Consider the following 16,475-nt stretch of genomic DNA (forward strand, 5'->3'; position numbering starts at 1 on the left):
ACCTTTACTTTATCCGGATTAACACGGCTGTTTTGCGTATCTTCCGTCCGTCTGGGCTCGGAGTTGCAGTAAACCGATTGGTCGAGCTGCTGCCGCCTGAAAAAGAAATAAAATGCAAATATTAAGCAAAGGTATTCGAGGAGGTTCCAAAAGCTTAAGGCTATCTCACAATTAGTATCGTAATGAAGAAAGAATCAGAGATTTTGTTGTATAATATCGAATTCCTTTCTCTCCGTCTCGGTGCCTGCAGGAAACATCGTTACACTATTATTCCCAGGAACATTGAAGCGTCAAACGTGCGCCACTTCCTGCAGTATATACTTGTTGTTAGTCAACCGGACGGTTGCGGTTTGAAACTGAGCTTTGCGAAATCGAGTCGCGACTTCGATAAGAAACTCGAGTGGTTTAAAATCGGTCTCAATTACAATTGTGCGCAGCTGATAACGCGTTTTTCATGAGAGTCCATGGTGGCGAGAATGATGCGAAAGAAACGCATCTGCCGAATGAATCGAAGGTGTCTGCTGCAGCTGCCAATAACCCTGCGCCCACTTGCTCTCAATCACAGACTAAATTTGAAGCTTATTGTTAGCCGAAGGGTGATCATCACCATCATCCTTACAAACATCATCATCATTGTCGTATTCACGGTTTTTAATAAAGAGAAATAAGGCGCGTGCCGAGTTATAAAGCGTGAAAATTACACCCCTGTAATTTTAATCCCATATCCCGCAGCACCGCCGCCATGAAAACAATGTTTTAATCAGCCCCATTGTAGGCGTTTACATAGCCACAGCGCAGCACGTGAGGCGCGTTAAGATTATACGTATATACACCTGCTCGAGTAGGTCTCCTTGGCGTAACAAATTCCGCATGTCATATAAGATAATTCTGTATAAATTATAATTGCGCAGCACGTGAGTCGCGGCGAAGAGAGGCAAAATTATCGCACATCAGAGGTGTCACGTCGCCCTTTATAACCACATCGTTACCGTTCACCTGAGGTAAAGAGTCGGTTAATTAACAATTACCCGCTCGTATAATAGACTCGGCCTCTTCCCGCGAACCTTGGAAAAACCGAGCAGATGCGGAGGGCTCGTCCTCGCAAAGAGCCGGTGGCACAAGGTTACATTATGGTAGGTAGGTGGTAGTGTAGGTGAGGAAGGTAGAAACAAGCAGACATGCACGCGAATTAAATTTCCATGACGTAAAATTTGCGGCGGTCATTTTACCGCTATTGTTGTGTCGCTATAGCGACAATTGTGATTGTTATATCGATGTTAATTAATAATCACTATCAGCTGCTGAGTTGTTGTTGTTGTTGTTGTTGTTGTTTTCTTAGTGCATAAAATAGATGATGAGTAATCACGTGAAATTCATTGTGAATGACGTAATCGTTAGATATTCGGGCAAAATAGAAAAGCATTAAGCTCGAAAAAGCCGATTCTGTATTACGTAGGTATAGATATATAAAAGCTTTGGAGATTGTCCATCTCCCTCGCGCCTCGGCTCACTCAGCTATCTGCAGCTGCTTATTGTCTTCCTTGATACAATACCGAGGAATTGGCGTTAATTAAGGTATATTGACAAAGTAATAAGCCATCACGCGCGAAATTATCACCGAGGTCATCGCCGTGACATTACCAGCCTGAAGCCGTAAGAGGGGTAGAAATAACAAGGAGAAAGGCGATTCAAAGATCCCGAGAAATAGGTATAGACGCGACAGGAAGGAAGATAGGGGATAAAGAAATAAAGGAAGGGGAAGAGAAGAAGCGAGAAAAGCGAGATGACAACTCGAATAATAAATATATAGAGGAAACGAACCGAGTCAGACGCGGGGCAATGTGTGAAATGTATTTCGTGTGTATATTATTCACAAGCTACGGTGAGAAACGCCATAACATTCATAAAAAGGAACGATAAACCATAACAAACCACAATGAAACGCCTGGTATTCTCATGGGATTAAGTTTCACACCGCCGACGGTAGCTTCCGCGGAAGAAAGTCTAATTAAATAATTTAAAATTTAATAAACAATTTACGCTACGGTACTATTTCTATTCCATTGTACCGTACGTACGTATACACCTACATACATATACATTATCTATATTAAATTAGATACATATATGTGTATATACATCTTGAACGAAAGCCCGTGACAGTGAAACGCTAATTTATGTTATTAATTTCCCCTTTCTCTATTTTAGGAGAAAAAAACGAAGTTATTGTAATCAGCCCGAAAATAAAAAGTTTACTTTTCACTAGATCTCCACGTTTTGAAGTTCAGCGAATTATCTCTAATCATTTTCAGATGGACGTCAGTGTGTGTGTGTGTGTGTGTAGGTACGTACGTGATCAATTTTTTTTCCGACATCAGCTGAGTACTTTTTCAATAATTCGAATAACAAAATTTGGCGTGAACACTGATAATTCGGTGAATGTCTAAAGCAAATTGCGAACTCGTAAGTTTCATCGTTTTATTGCTAAAACCGTGTCTCATCGCGTGATCAGAATTCAGAGCAAGACCCTATAGCCGAGTCTTTTGATGACGACTCTTTGCGCGTCCTCAACGCTCGTAGAAAGAATGACGCGTTATATACAATTATGCAATAGAAAATTAATTGCATACTGCAACAGTTTACACCTGGACTATCAGACGCAAGGGTTGTATTTAATTATGTTTACATTGGCCTTTGCCGTCGTCGTCGCGAAAGTTGCATAAGGATGCAAATGTGATAAATTCAGGAAGAAAACTGGTCCATACAGAAGGAATGAATCAGCCTCGGCAAGTCTGGTCTCTAAATTTGAATGAAATATTAATTTAGTATAAACCATGGACGGCCGAAGTGCAACAGTGTTTGTGTTTTATAGTCTTGGCAAGTCGACGGGTGGGTATTTGATTGGCAGATGTCGTCCTGGTCGGACCAGGATGAGGAGGAAGACCCCCTTTATTTCAATGAATATGTTAATTCGATCATTCGGATGTCATTCGTTTGAAAGTTGATGGATCGTGTCGTCTATCCTTGGCTCTAGTCACTGCTGTCGTTTCGTTTTTTCATCACTCTTTTCCCGTGCTTCTTTTTTTCCCGACCTCTTTCCTCTCCCTGCATCTTGTTACGGTACTGTGCGACCACGTGACCACGCCTCTGCGAGCATTGTGTGGATCGGTGATGGATTCGCGCTCATCGATCATCACGCAACCCAAAAAATGCGATTGAAGCAGGCGATAATTGCGCTACTATGTGTGCTCGGGCTGGCCGCACGCGCCGTTGGTTGCTTCGAAAAGAAAGAAAAGAAAGGAAAGAAAAAAGGTTAAAGGTAACTGGATACAGCGACGATACTTTCACACGGGAGAAGCTCGTACTGCAGACAATAAATAATCATTAAACAACCAATCAACTTTGGCAGAGAAATTTCTGCAAGTGTTCGCGTGTAATAGTTTGAGTGAACAACTTATGCACGTACGAAATTCATCGTCATTCACTTTTGATGAACAAACATACGCTCTGTCTGATATCTGTTTATTTTATTTTGATTCGTTTATTTAATTTTATTCTATACGCATAAACTTATATGCTCGCAACCCGACTGACCGGATCTGCAGGCTAATGTAATTTCCTGTTCCCGGGTGATAATTGTTTTTCCTTTTAATCTTATTTTCATTTTATACTCGGACACAGCATTGTGCCTATTTGTAAGCGTTTATTTTTAACAATCGTGCGGTTCAAGATAATGAAAAAGAATGACTCGATTATTTTATCCCCGTGTTTACGTGCTACTGAACTTGATAATTAGTGACAACATTATAACAACTGTCTTCTAATCCTTTGTACAAACTCTAGTGCCGCATCAGCTGATATCAGTTTGTTCAGAATAAGAATTTAACATTCTAATTATCGGAAGGTAAAAAGTGTTCATTATTAATATTCAAAACAGAATTTCTCAATTTCCTTTCTCTTCCAACTTTTAATAACATTATAAGCAAAAAAAAAACAATTGTCGCTACTATACATATCACAAAGTTAAGCAAACGCCGTATGTTGCTTGAATGGGAAAATGTCGAGTCACAAACTTTGAGAGGTTCATTGTTCGTCAGAAGTGGCAAATTTCATAACTGCCCAGAAAAACAGAATAATAATAATAATAAAATAATTTTTTAAAACAACCCCTGTTACAATACATATGCGCGTACTTAATACAATGACAAAAGTATGACGGTACATATATAGGCACAGCTGAAACCGGTACCCAGTGAAAAATGTCTAGTTGAAGTTACGAGTACCTTGTTCTCCCGCATCGCGACATATGTGACATCGTAGATTCTTATAGTGTACACAACACATATACCTGCATAGAGTACCTAAAGCAACACAGCCCGCGTGCGTCGTGTGTTAACGTGCCATTAATTCGTCTGCCTTTCGAGGGCATCTACCCACGTATAAATCGAGAGTCGAAAAGTACCCTCCCAAGAGAAATAATAATAAGAAAAAAAAAAAAAAAAAAGAAACCAAAGTAAAATAATATAAACAAAAACGGCATACAAAAGCGTTGTGTAATTTCAAGCGACGCTGCTACTCCTCTCGAAGGGTCCAAATGACAATATAGCCGTCGCACCGACGGACGATGCTGGGACAATTTAGGTGGCTACACCGTGTGTGCAATCCTACATACGTGCGTATTTACATATATGTATGTATATATATAACTATATACCACGCGTACGTCAAAGTTCAACTGAGCAGTGCATATGTTACGTGTCGTGGCTGGGAGGAAGGGGGTGAGATGTTGGTTTATACTCTACCCACAGGCATACGGTGGAACCTCCTCCCTTCACATCGGGCTCACGTGTCGTCTCTCTGTGTGTACAAATATTTTCGCTACCGCCTGTGTACGCCCACAAAATTACACATCAAGGAAAATTTTCGCCCAAGTGTATATTACAGGTTTACGAACATACGATAGCCTTGATATTTCGAGTTTTTTTTTCTCTCTCTCTCTCTCTCTTATTTTTTTTTTTTTTCATTTCTTTTCAATTCACGATCAATAGTAGTTATTCTCACTAGTGCGGGATATTGAAAATGCGTTTGAAGGAAATATTCAAATATACAATTGAAGAAAAAACGTTTTACAAGAAAATAAAGTAACAAGTCAAATCGAAAGTACCTGCACCTTATCCCCAAAGCGAAGCGGACGTTTCGCGTTTTAGGTATTACTTTGCTTCTGTTTCTCTTCCGACTTATCAGACGAAATTTCGTGGGATTAGCTTAAGTGACTCAGCTCTTTCCGTCATCCAAAGCTGATTTCGTAACAAGAAAAGAAGTTCCTGTCGCTCAAATTATTTTTACACAAGACGACGACTGAATCATAAGACAACCGTGTAACGGGCGTAACAAATTCTCGACTTTAATTTTCCCGGACATTCGTATTACACATACTTTCTCCATTCGTATATCGCGAAAATTTTTAAGGATAAAATTTTTTCACCATAGCGAACGATGACTGTACCGTAAAAAGGGTGCCTGCCTGAACATATGCGAGGTTTATACATACGCATACCTACACAAGTTTGTATATAATAGAAAGTGCAGGCGTATCCTCCTCGGCGCGGGTCTGATAATTTGCATAAGACCATATTTCATTGCTCATTACTGTTATTACGAGTACTTTGGGTATTGTGCACTCGGGGCGATGTGTATCTGGGTAAACGGAGGCCGACACTATAGTAGGTATACGGTGTCGTATTGACATTTGCATCGTGACAAAAAGTACCTACATTCACGCCTTTTGCACCGCTCCAGCTCGCAGGGCAAACGCTGCAGCTATACAGAGAACGAATATGATGGTCCCTTCTTTTTTTACCACCCGGTTTTACGTTGTATCCATTCGTACCCATATCCATTCCCGTATCCTACTCACCGTCATGCGGTCCATTTTTTTCCTCCCCGTACACCCAAAAACCACTCGACCTTAATATACCTGCGCGCATTGTCGAACACGGACTTATCCACACGTCTACATATATATATATATATATGTTATAAGCTACACTATGTACACACACATGCACTTGAATCACCTTTAAGCTGAGATGAATTATCATTTGTGAAGGACACGATAAACATGACGTACCATATTAGGAATGGAATAAGTTGCTAATCGTTGCGTTACTTGCGGATTATGTAGTTATTCCCGTTTTACGTCGCACTTCTCACTATTATACGATATAAGCCTAGATTATAATAATCATAAATGTCTCGCTGTTGGACAGAGATTTTTATATTTATGAGCTCCCAATTATTTTCAATGCTTCAAGTGCTTAATCACCGAGTGATCAGAATATACGCCAGGTTGTATTAATAATTCTAAGCTTTATTATACTCGCTTCTCGCGAATAGTATAATTTTTAAAAGAGAATTGGATAAAATGTTAATTTATACACTGCATACAAACGCGAGAGCTTTTAGTACTAGGCAAGGTTTCAACGGTTTTACGTCTATATAAAATAGAAAAAAACGAAAGACCGGCATACCCCTTATATAGAAACGATCAACGCGCATAATTATATCGTTAAATTCTATTTAACATATATAATTTTATCTCAAACTGACTCAGTCGAGAGCAGATGACACGGTGCACGCCACGTGTAGATAAGTGGCTCAACCTCTGGGTGAGTTTCGCCCCCCGGCCGCCCCCCTGCGGTGGTTAGAAGAGCGTCAAATATGTTAATTTTCTGCCCTTTAAATCAAACGGGAATATGTACAAAACGTGGGGCAGACAGTCAGACAGGGAGTCCAGACGAAAGCAGACGCCGCAACGAATTGTCGATGACTCGTGCCGAGCACATGACGCTGTTTAACTTTCATTTAATTAGCGAACAAACCCCTTATAGCGACGCGTTTGATTTCCACGATAAGCTTGACACAGGGGTAAATAAATAAAATTCCATTACACGGAGGAATGTTTTAACGCGAAGTGGAAATTTCCGTTGATATTTTGATAAAAAGAAAAAAATAAAATAAAACCCCCTGCATACCTGATATACCCAATATATATGTATATTCAACGGTATTGCGCATATGTTATTTTATTAACATGCACGAACGGATCATCCACCCTGTATAATAAATTGCAAAACAAAAAGATGATTCCGATTATTCGCCCTGCGGTTCACTTCTCCGCAATGAATTTAAAGTTTAGATTTTCCAACTTGATTCCCGTTTTCTCTCTCTCTCTCTCTCTCTCTCAAATATCCTATAAACGCCGTGCTGCACGTTGACCCGATCGAACGATTCGGGACAATCGTAACGCGGTCATTGGAATCACGGAGCGGATGCCTCGACAAAGCAACGACTCGTCGTCCCCTTTTGACATATAAACGGGGAAAGGCGGCAACCCTCGACCGATATGCCAAAAATTCCGAGCCAACTCGTCCGCGCACATAGAGCAGTTAGCTTACCGTTCAACCGAGCGAAGAATCGGCGATTGTAAGCGGCGTTCGGCGCTTTGGATTACCTACGGAATCGTTTACGTGTCGATTCTTCCGAACCACGTGTGCAACTCGGTGGTGTATGCAGTGCTCGGCACACCGAACGCGTATACAAATCGAGCTTAGACCACGCGTTCCGCATTATACCAGGTGGGTGTGTAAGCCCCGGTTTATCGCAATGCAAACCACGCCAAATCCGACTAATACCCATAATTTGACCATTCATTGTGCCCCCGAATGTCGAATGCAGAACGGCAATCAATGGCGAGGAAGAAAAAAGCAAGGATCGCGATGTCCTGGGGCGAGGGGGGAGGCAGACGTAATTGCGCCAATTGCTCGCGTAATGTGCACTGCAGGGATTTCGGCACATATTATGGATATAATAAGGTATGCATAGAAACGTAAGTCGATGATTTTCCACACCCCTGTAGTAGATATATACATAACACACGTAGGCGTGTTCGCCGAGTGGTTGTGGGGTGTGGAAAGTGGTGGTTGGTCATCGTTCCGACGGTATGCGGAGCATATATATATATATATATGTGAGTACTATAGTCGAGCTCCAGAAGCATTCCGAATATTACATATTGTGCGAGGACACAATGGGAGGTTGATAGTGTCGATGAAGCGTGTGCAGACCGGCGGAATCGATATGCCTATAGGATATAAGAGGAATTGCACCATGAGAAAATAAAAATGACGGGAATTTGTCGGGGGAACGGTCACATTGTAAACGGTGTACGTATAAAATGCGAGTACTGCGAGGTTGATGCGGTTGTTACTTTTTTATAGATTTCCATCTAACGAGATTGCAATCTGTAGAGAGTATATATATATATATATATATATATCTTTCTCTTGTCCTTCTTTTCCCGATCCCGTATAAACGATAGCTTAAGTCTCCCATTCATAGAATTCGTCCTGATCTCGCGGCAGGGGAATGAAAGTCGTCTAGGTTTAATAGATACGCTTAATGCTTGTAAATTGAATTGCATGTCCATAGACATTGGACTGTAACAGCTGCTGCTGCTGTTGCTGCTGCTACGGAAGAAGCTGCTCGAGTTAACCGAATTTCGTTAAACTGACGTTCACGTAACGCAATCAGCAAATTCGTATAGGCACGCTTCGGGACACCCGTTACTTCGTGGCATCTTGTTGTACTTATTCAAAGGCGGTTCATATAATGTATAATCATTTCAGTTATATCAGTTCGTGGATAAGAGTTAAGATACAGATTTAAGTGACTGGTAATAAAAAAAGAGAAGAGTAGGTAACAAAAATTTTTTTTTCCAAATTCGAAACTCATGCAAATTCACAGTGACAAAGTAGCCTGCAGCAGTTTCTCGATAAATTTCGTCCATACGAAAATAAACACACGGTAAGAAAGAGTTTGAGGTTATTAATTATTCTCGCTGATCGTCGCGAGATATTTTACGCATATAATTACTCTTGGAAAGTATTATAATTAACTTTATAAAAATAATAAAAAAAAAAAACAGAATAATATAAAGCGCAGACTCACACAGCATCCTAGCAATCCACGCGGCAAGCCCGACTGCCAGCAATCTATTGTAATTTATAAAGTTTGAAACGTTATATATATAATCGATTCGATTCAATCTGTCACTGCAACTCTGATTCAATTCAAGTATACATCAGCAGCAGATTCAACTGGCTTCTATCTCAACGTAAACAGCTGACGTTCTCCTCGTCGAGTTATAAATTAAGTAACTAGAGACTGAACTCTAAAATTAACCAGAGAACAATCCAGCACAGTGTGCAGATAATTGTTTCTCAAGATTCAATTCTCACCATAAGAATGTATCGGGTCTTGCATATTTTTCAATAAAAATTCAACGCTCGTAAAACACATGATCGTAAATTTGATCGAGCTGTTGAGGTCTCTCGATAAAATTACTCGCAGTATGAATAAAGATGAATATTATATATATATATATATATATATATATATATATATCTCAGGTTGTACGTATATGATTATTCCATATTTATAACAGAAACGTCGAGAGGCGGGTTATAGCGCGTAGCTAAGTACTGCAATGCTCTCGGAGATAAAGAAAGGCATAACCATTGCTCTTCGTTGGCTCCGATTAAGCGAAATGAAAACGAACAAGTGGGCGCAACTGGTCAATTGACCCAATGTCAGAGCGCCATGGAATGCCCCGTGGATGCGTGCCACCCCATATGTGGCCCCTTTCCCCCGTCTATGGTGGCTGGTCTGTCGCTTCTCAGCCCGTGACCGTTTATCCGCCGACGCAGCGTGCGACACGTCGTGAGTCAGAAAACAAAGATGCGACTTGGGTGACGCGATACTAAGCTTAATTGCTCACTTCCTGCAGCCACCGAAGCTGCGGAGGTGCATTAATTTCTCTCACTCTCTCGCTCTTTCTCTCTCTCTCTCGCACGCTCCATTTTTTGTACAATCATGTGTAACATGATCAGGGTGTGTCTAGTTATTTGTGAAAATATAATTCATTATCAAATATTTATATTACAAAGAATCATTATTTATCCGGTTTATTCTCATGTACACAATAAATGAAAAATACAATATTCATACGAACAAGAATATTCTATTCGAATTTGTAAGAATGTGGTTCATGACCATTGCCTGAAAGTTGTACAACAATTGTTTTTTTTTTCCTTACCAAATAGCAAAATTCTGATGAACCTAGGATGAAAATTAGTATATTCCAGATACGGCATGAAATTCCCTGATTCCATAATTTCCATGAATACCGGACACCCTGAAGATGCTCCATAGGTAGGTGCAGCTGACCGAGAACTTGATTGACTACCGAGGATACACGAGGAGAAAACTTCATGCTTTTTTAAAAAGCAAAGTATATTGCATGTAATACGTAACGATGTTGAAAACGCAAAAATTGTAAGATTCTTATTACAACGAGACGACAGACGAACCTATTGACTGTAGACACGTAGAAGGAAAAATATTTTCTCGTCAGGTACCTTATAGGTACAAGTTACTGCATTTAAAGGCACGTGCAGCACGGATATATCTAATGTACAGATATAACTGGGAAAGTTACGCGATTGCGACAAAGCTATATAGTGAGAGTGAGAGATGAGTCAGGAAGATAGGTGAGGTGCATGTTCCTGTGTTAAGTGATTCAGTAGCTCGTTTCTGAGCCGCGGTCTAAGGTGTAATCTTTAAAACACGTGCACGGAATTTCAGGATCTACCTGTAAAGCAACGCGCGACCTCGGAATGATTAGAACGTGACGACGACGATGACAAAGTACGTAAAGATCTCACTTTTACGGATCAGAGAAGAAAGAAATATTCTCCCCATATATAACGAGTTTCAATGATTTGATAAGAAATCTTTTCGATGGAATTTTATAGGTATACATTATAATTCAGGGTTAAAATTCACTTCAATTGTATGGAGACGTCACCGATTCAAAAACAATAAAATCTCTCCCTTTCTTAAATTTTTACATCAATAACAACTAAGCCGTGAAACCATGGGTACACCCATACATCGATATATGTAGAATAGCTGAATTTTCGATCCGATCTAGGATACAACGTCGCGATAGACAAACAGAGCAGCAACATACCCTGCTCGGTATGGGTGGTATTTTTACTATTTTTAGACCAGTTTGAAAGGTTCGAAGACATCGGTGGTCTGGCTCGATCCGGTCTGCTCTCCAGGCTGCGGAACGGAACCGAAGACCAGATGTCGAAGCTTCTGCCTCCCGGTTAGCGCCACCCCCTGCAGTCATTCCTGTCGATAGAGTTTCCGTTGGTCAGACGCGGAGACCCATAGAAGATGGGCAGCGAGATATCGACGCTGGCCTGTTCTTGTCTCCATTTTCTATTCTTCGTGGGCGTCTTTCCTATTATTATTCCTTCTTCTTATTGCTTTCCATCCCTCATAACACACGCGGTATTAGTTCACAGGCGATAGAAGTTCTTTTCTAAGGTAAGCATTCATTTCTCCATTCAACGTAGGATGATTGGATCAAGGCTGGTCAAGATTTTCTTCTTATATTTTATGTCGTTTCCTGATCGATCGATCCAGAAACTCCGATTGGTAATTAAAGTGAATGTGGTAAATGCACGTGTCTGAAATCGGTTTTCGATAAATACGGGGAAAACCCGACCCTGACCGCAGATACAGAGGTAAAATGATTCAATCGACCGAACGAGATGTGGTTAAATATATATGTGTATGTATATATGTATATATACACAGTCGCGGTGCTGCTGGATGCTATATTTCAATCGAATTACCAATTGAATTTCTGTGATTTCATTACTGAGGCACCGTAATTTTATTCATTATATAAATCGTTGCAGAGATAAACTCAGACGTTTATTTTATCGTCTCTCGTACATTCAGTAGAAATCACTGTATAACGTTCTGTGAATTAATTTCCGCGCTTAGTCCGGATAAAGGTGATAGAGTGAGAGAGAGAGAGAGAGAGAGAAATGGTGAGGATTTAATATAAAAACTTCCACTTCTACTTTCATTTCAGTCTAGCCGCTGTGGAAAACCTGGAAGTTAACGATAAGCATAAACCAGTTATATTGTACTACACGGTTAATGTCACCGTCTGTTTACGCTGACGAGCAGGCTGTATGTATACCGGCTCTCAGTTACGACTGTTAGTGTAATACTGGAATAATCTTGACGCGAATTACGACGCGATAATCAGAAGGCGGAAATGTGTCCGCGGAAGGAAAAGGTCAAATAGATTCATACCGAGGGGAAAACTAAAAGCGGTGGAAAAAAAAAACATGGCAGAGAGGAAAAATGAAAGAAGTAAGGATACAAGGAAAGAAGTGGATACAGACGGCAAGGAAGGAAAATGGAAAGCTTTTAACGCCGAAAAAGGTTTTGGTACAGCCATCGTGTTGGAAAGGAAACCCTTTCGCCCGCAGGCAGCGAGTTTTTAAATCAAAGGGCCCACGTTCTATATTTAATTTTCAAACTGAAAGATGCTTTTTTAGTTATCTATAACCGTGCAGTCGAGCAGCAGATGCAGGAAAGCATTGGCGAGCAGGCACTGGAGGCATGGATGGATTTCGATAAGGTGTACAGGATAATCTCAAAGCCAACCTGCGAAGTGCTGGCAAAGAAAATCGTTCGATGAAAAATCAAGTCCTCAATAAATCGAGATGAAAGACAGAAAATCGCGTTACAATTGCAATTGCGTAGTTAAACTGGTGCTGCGGTGTACGAAGAGGTTAAATTTGCAAAGTGAACCGGGTAATGTTGTCTGCTAAGCTCATCCACGCATTTCAAGGAATCTATTTATACGGATAGACCGCATACCTATTCAGCTGATGCTGGGTTACGAGGGTAATTGCCGTCTAAACAAACTAAAAACCGACTACTGTAAATCATGGAATTGGTTTCGAGGGTCCTGTCTAGTACTCTAGTGCACACAAAGCTGCGGTGAGACGGAAAAACAAACCGAAGAATTAGTAGACGTGCAGAGGGTATCTTATTTCGAATTTAGAATCACCCTGTACTTTCTTCTTTTTCGAGAAATTTTACCCTCCAATACCCCCAGAATGGAAATACGATTTATCATGCAAAATTTTGGTTTGTAAAAAATTATTTTAGCGCTCATATAAATTCATTTCGTATAATAATTACGACGTTGTCTCTTGATTTTGTCTATTTATTACACAAAATAAAATGAAAAATGTATGTCACTTGAAAATCTCATTGCTGTGATAAATGTTATTTCCTCTTATATCAATTATTCACATCTACGTTCGTGCCTTGCAGCTTATGTGTTTTTAAGCACAGCAGGATAGCCATATGTATAATATTCTACGCAGCACTTACTTACTTAAGGCCTGACGTTCGAAAAGAGTAAGGCGAGACCTTGATAAGGTGGCGATATCGACAACCACGACGACTGAAACTAAAATGAGAGAGGATATCCGGTGGTGGTGCGGTTTGTCTGTCTCCGTCGGTGACTACAAGAGCTACGTCCTTGTTTCACGGAACGAGCACAATTTCCGTCAAATCCAAATGACGCAATTATCGATTGCCATTCGACAATCGTACGCCAAAGAATCATCCATGATAAGATCATCGAGATGTGATCGGGAAACTGAATCCCCATGACATGATAATCTCTCTCCCAATACGTCAAAGTACTTTTTATGGATAGATTCAACTAGTAGAATCCCAAACGAATCCTCACCCAGATTTTTACCCAATCACCTCTGAGCTGGCCGTATTTCCTCCGAAACCCCGACGGGGTTCGTAGTTCGTTGACCCTGTTGCATAAAGCATAACCCTGGATATAACGAGAGAGCTGTGAATCGTACGTAGGAAGTAGTCAAAGGTTAACGCGGTTCAACCGTTCCTTATACTCGACACTCGTCGTACATCTGTATCCACAAAACAGGCTCGTTTGTGTACACATATGTACATAATACATGCATGCACTGCACTGCACGCATGCATTTATTTTTTACGCATCGTAAAGGAAACCGAAGCCGCATACGATATACCCTAACCTAAAAACGACCATCGACCGCCTCGTATAGCTTCCTTCCTTAATAAAGAAAAATTCGACACTTGTTGTTCCGGAACTTGGCTCTGAATGCCTGCCGTCTTTCCTCCCCTCGTACGACAGAAAGCGGGGGTAAATGGGGTTGGGAAGGTCCGTAATAATATAACTACTCGAATTCAGGACTCTATCGCTTTTCCATAAATCGAAGGTATGTTCAAGAATTTCACGTTCTTTTCCGAAAGATAAAAAATCGTCTGATGGATATTTAATCCTGTAAATTGAAAGGAGCGAAACTCACAATGAAGCATAGCACACTGCTATTTCACCAACGTTTTCAGGCACTAATCAGCAAGGTATTACAGCGTGAATTCGGGGAATCGGGTGGCGTGTTGTCAGTTAGTTACATTTGCATATTACTTGGAACCTTATGTTATAACATGGAGTGAGCAAGTTTAGCGCCTGTAGCAAAGATACAAAGACGTAGAATCTTCAATATGCACATATTTTTACACACACATACACACACATATATGTATACGTATGAAGTGCAAAGTCTGAATGAACGCTTCAGCTGAAACTCTGAAAGAAGACGTAGGTACGTGTTGGTTATATCCGATACGTGATATCTGTATCAACGAACCGGACGGCGAGAGAGCGGGTTTAGAGTTAAGTCGGATGAATCCATCGTTGAAACGTGCGCGTATGTGCGTGCATGAATGTGCGTAAACACGTTAGATTGCAGATAAATGTATACCGAGCGAATTAACAAATGAACGAATCACTGTCCAGGTTTTATAATTGAACATCCGGAGTTCAGCGAGTACACACGTTACATACATAAGTGTAATTAAGCTACGCGCCTATTATAAACCGAGTAAGCCTGAATGAAACCTCCTTCCACGAATGGTATGTATGTATGTACATACGTGTAACACATAGGCCAGAGATAATGTTTATATACATCGAATAATCACCGGCGCCCAGCGATGATCGAACTTTCCTCTCAACGTGAAACAAACCGTTTTAGATACACGATAACTAAGTTGGCAACGTTAACGATAACTGAGTTAATAACGTTACTGCAACGATGCATGTTAAGGAAAAATCGTTACTTCCCACCTTTAGGAATGTAGAAAATTTAGTAAAACCATGATAAATAAAATACATATTATACATATTTTGTAAAGGCAACTGTTTTTGAGAGTCTTTCTCTAAAATTGCGCGATAATAATTTTTTCACCGGTGTTTCGCTACGTTGAGGTTACTAACTTCAGCCTCATGAACGTACCGCACACACGCATAGACGCAGGGGGTGTCTACAGTGATGATAATTAATTACATAATCATTTAGGGGTGTGTGGCTCGATGTTTCTGTATACAAACCACACATGCGATCGTCGAATCGTGATTTGTTTTTCCCGTTGTATCGGGGCACAGAGCTCTGATTCACGGTTTTGTGAACCAGGGCCCCGAGGGCTTGATATAAAAAGGAAAAAGGAAAAAGGCAGAGTCGCCGGAACTGAAACAGCTGCGTGCATCGCGATAGGAGAGCCGCGAGAATCCGGAACGCTTACTAAATGCAGGCGGTAAATTTCCCAAACACTTGTTCCATTCTCGTGAGCCTGGTCATAAAACCGCCCCCATAATGTACAAGCTGGCAATTTGATGGCAAGAAAACCCCGTACGTGTATTTGGGCCACCGTGATAGCTTATCGCTGTTATAGCATAAGTTTCGAGACCTTGCAGGTTTGCATTTGCAAACGAGTCGTTCGCAATCACGTCTCACGCAAAAATTGCGCAACGTCGAGTCCCACGTTTTTTTTATATTCACATTCGTCGTGCGATATGTTATTTTAATTTTCTTCGTTTTTGGGTCAGTGAGCGACTGCCACCGGGGAATGGAATACGCGGCTGCTTTACAGCATTGGGCATACGTAGGTGCATGTATACCGGATGTTCTCGAGACGGTTTTGTCATTCGCAATTTATAATTATTATGCTGCAGCAGTCTTGTAAGGTTCGCTGCTGCAGCAGCAGCGATTGGGATGAGATGGAAATTTTTTAGCTCATTCGTCATCGCTTCTCCGCGGTCGCTAGTTAGATGGAATTTTTTTTTCTTTCTTTTTTTTTTCTTCTTCTTCACCGCCCATTCGCGTATCTAAAATACTAATATGTGGGTGTGTGAAAGTTCACTCTCACCACAACCGGACATTTTGTGTCTGTAAGACTCATCGCGACGCGTCATTCGGTTTAACGGATAATTAATGTATGTATACATGTATCGCGAGAATGAGAGAAATTCCTTTATAGAAATCAAGAAAAACATTTGCATTGCCGCAGAATCGATTCGTGGTATTTCATTGTTTTAGTTTCAAATTTAGTTCAACGTTGAAAAAATGATTTCAAATTTTTGCAACATCGCCGCCGACCAAAATTTCCCATTATTTTTTATTTACTTGGGG

At 40.7% G+C, this 16,475-nt stretch overlaps 1 protein-coding gene across 2 annotated transcripts in view; it reads right to left on the minus strand.

Annotated features, from left to right (window-relative positions):
- LOC124416138 (rap1 GTPase-activating protein 1-like) overlaps positions 1 to 16,475 on the minus strand; it is a 140,660-nt gene that overhangs the window by 47,528 nt on the left and 76,657 nt on the right. For both annotated transcript variants that reach the window (XM_046897032.1, XM_046897033.1), the window contains exon 2: positions 3 to 96. In XM_046897032.1, coding sequence (XP_046752988.1) covers positions 3 to 96 — 94 coding nt within the window. The remainder of the gene's footprint in view (positions 1 to 2; positions 97 to 16,475) is intronic.

Source organism: Diprion similis, chromosome 2, assembly GCF_021155765.1.
Source record: "Diprion similis isolate iyDipSimi1 chromosome 2, iyDipSimi1.1, whole genome shotgun sequence".
Lineage (NCBI taxonomy): Eukaryota > Metazoa > Arthropoda > Insecta > Hymenoptera > Diprionidae > Diprion > Diprion similis.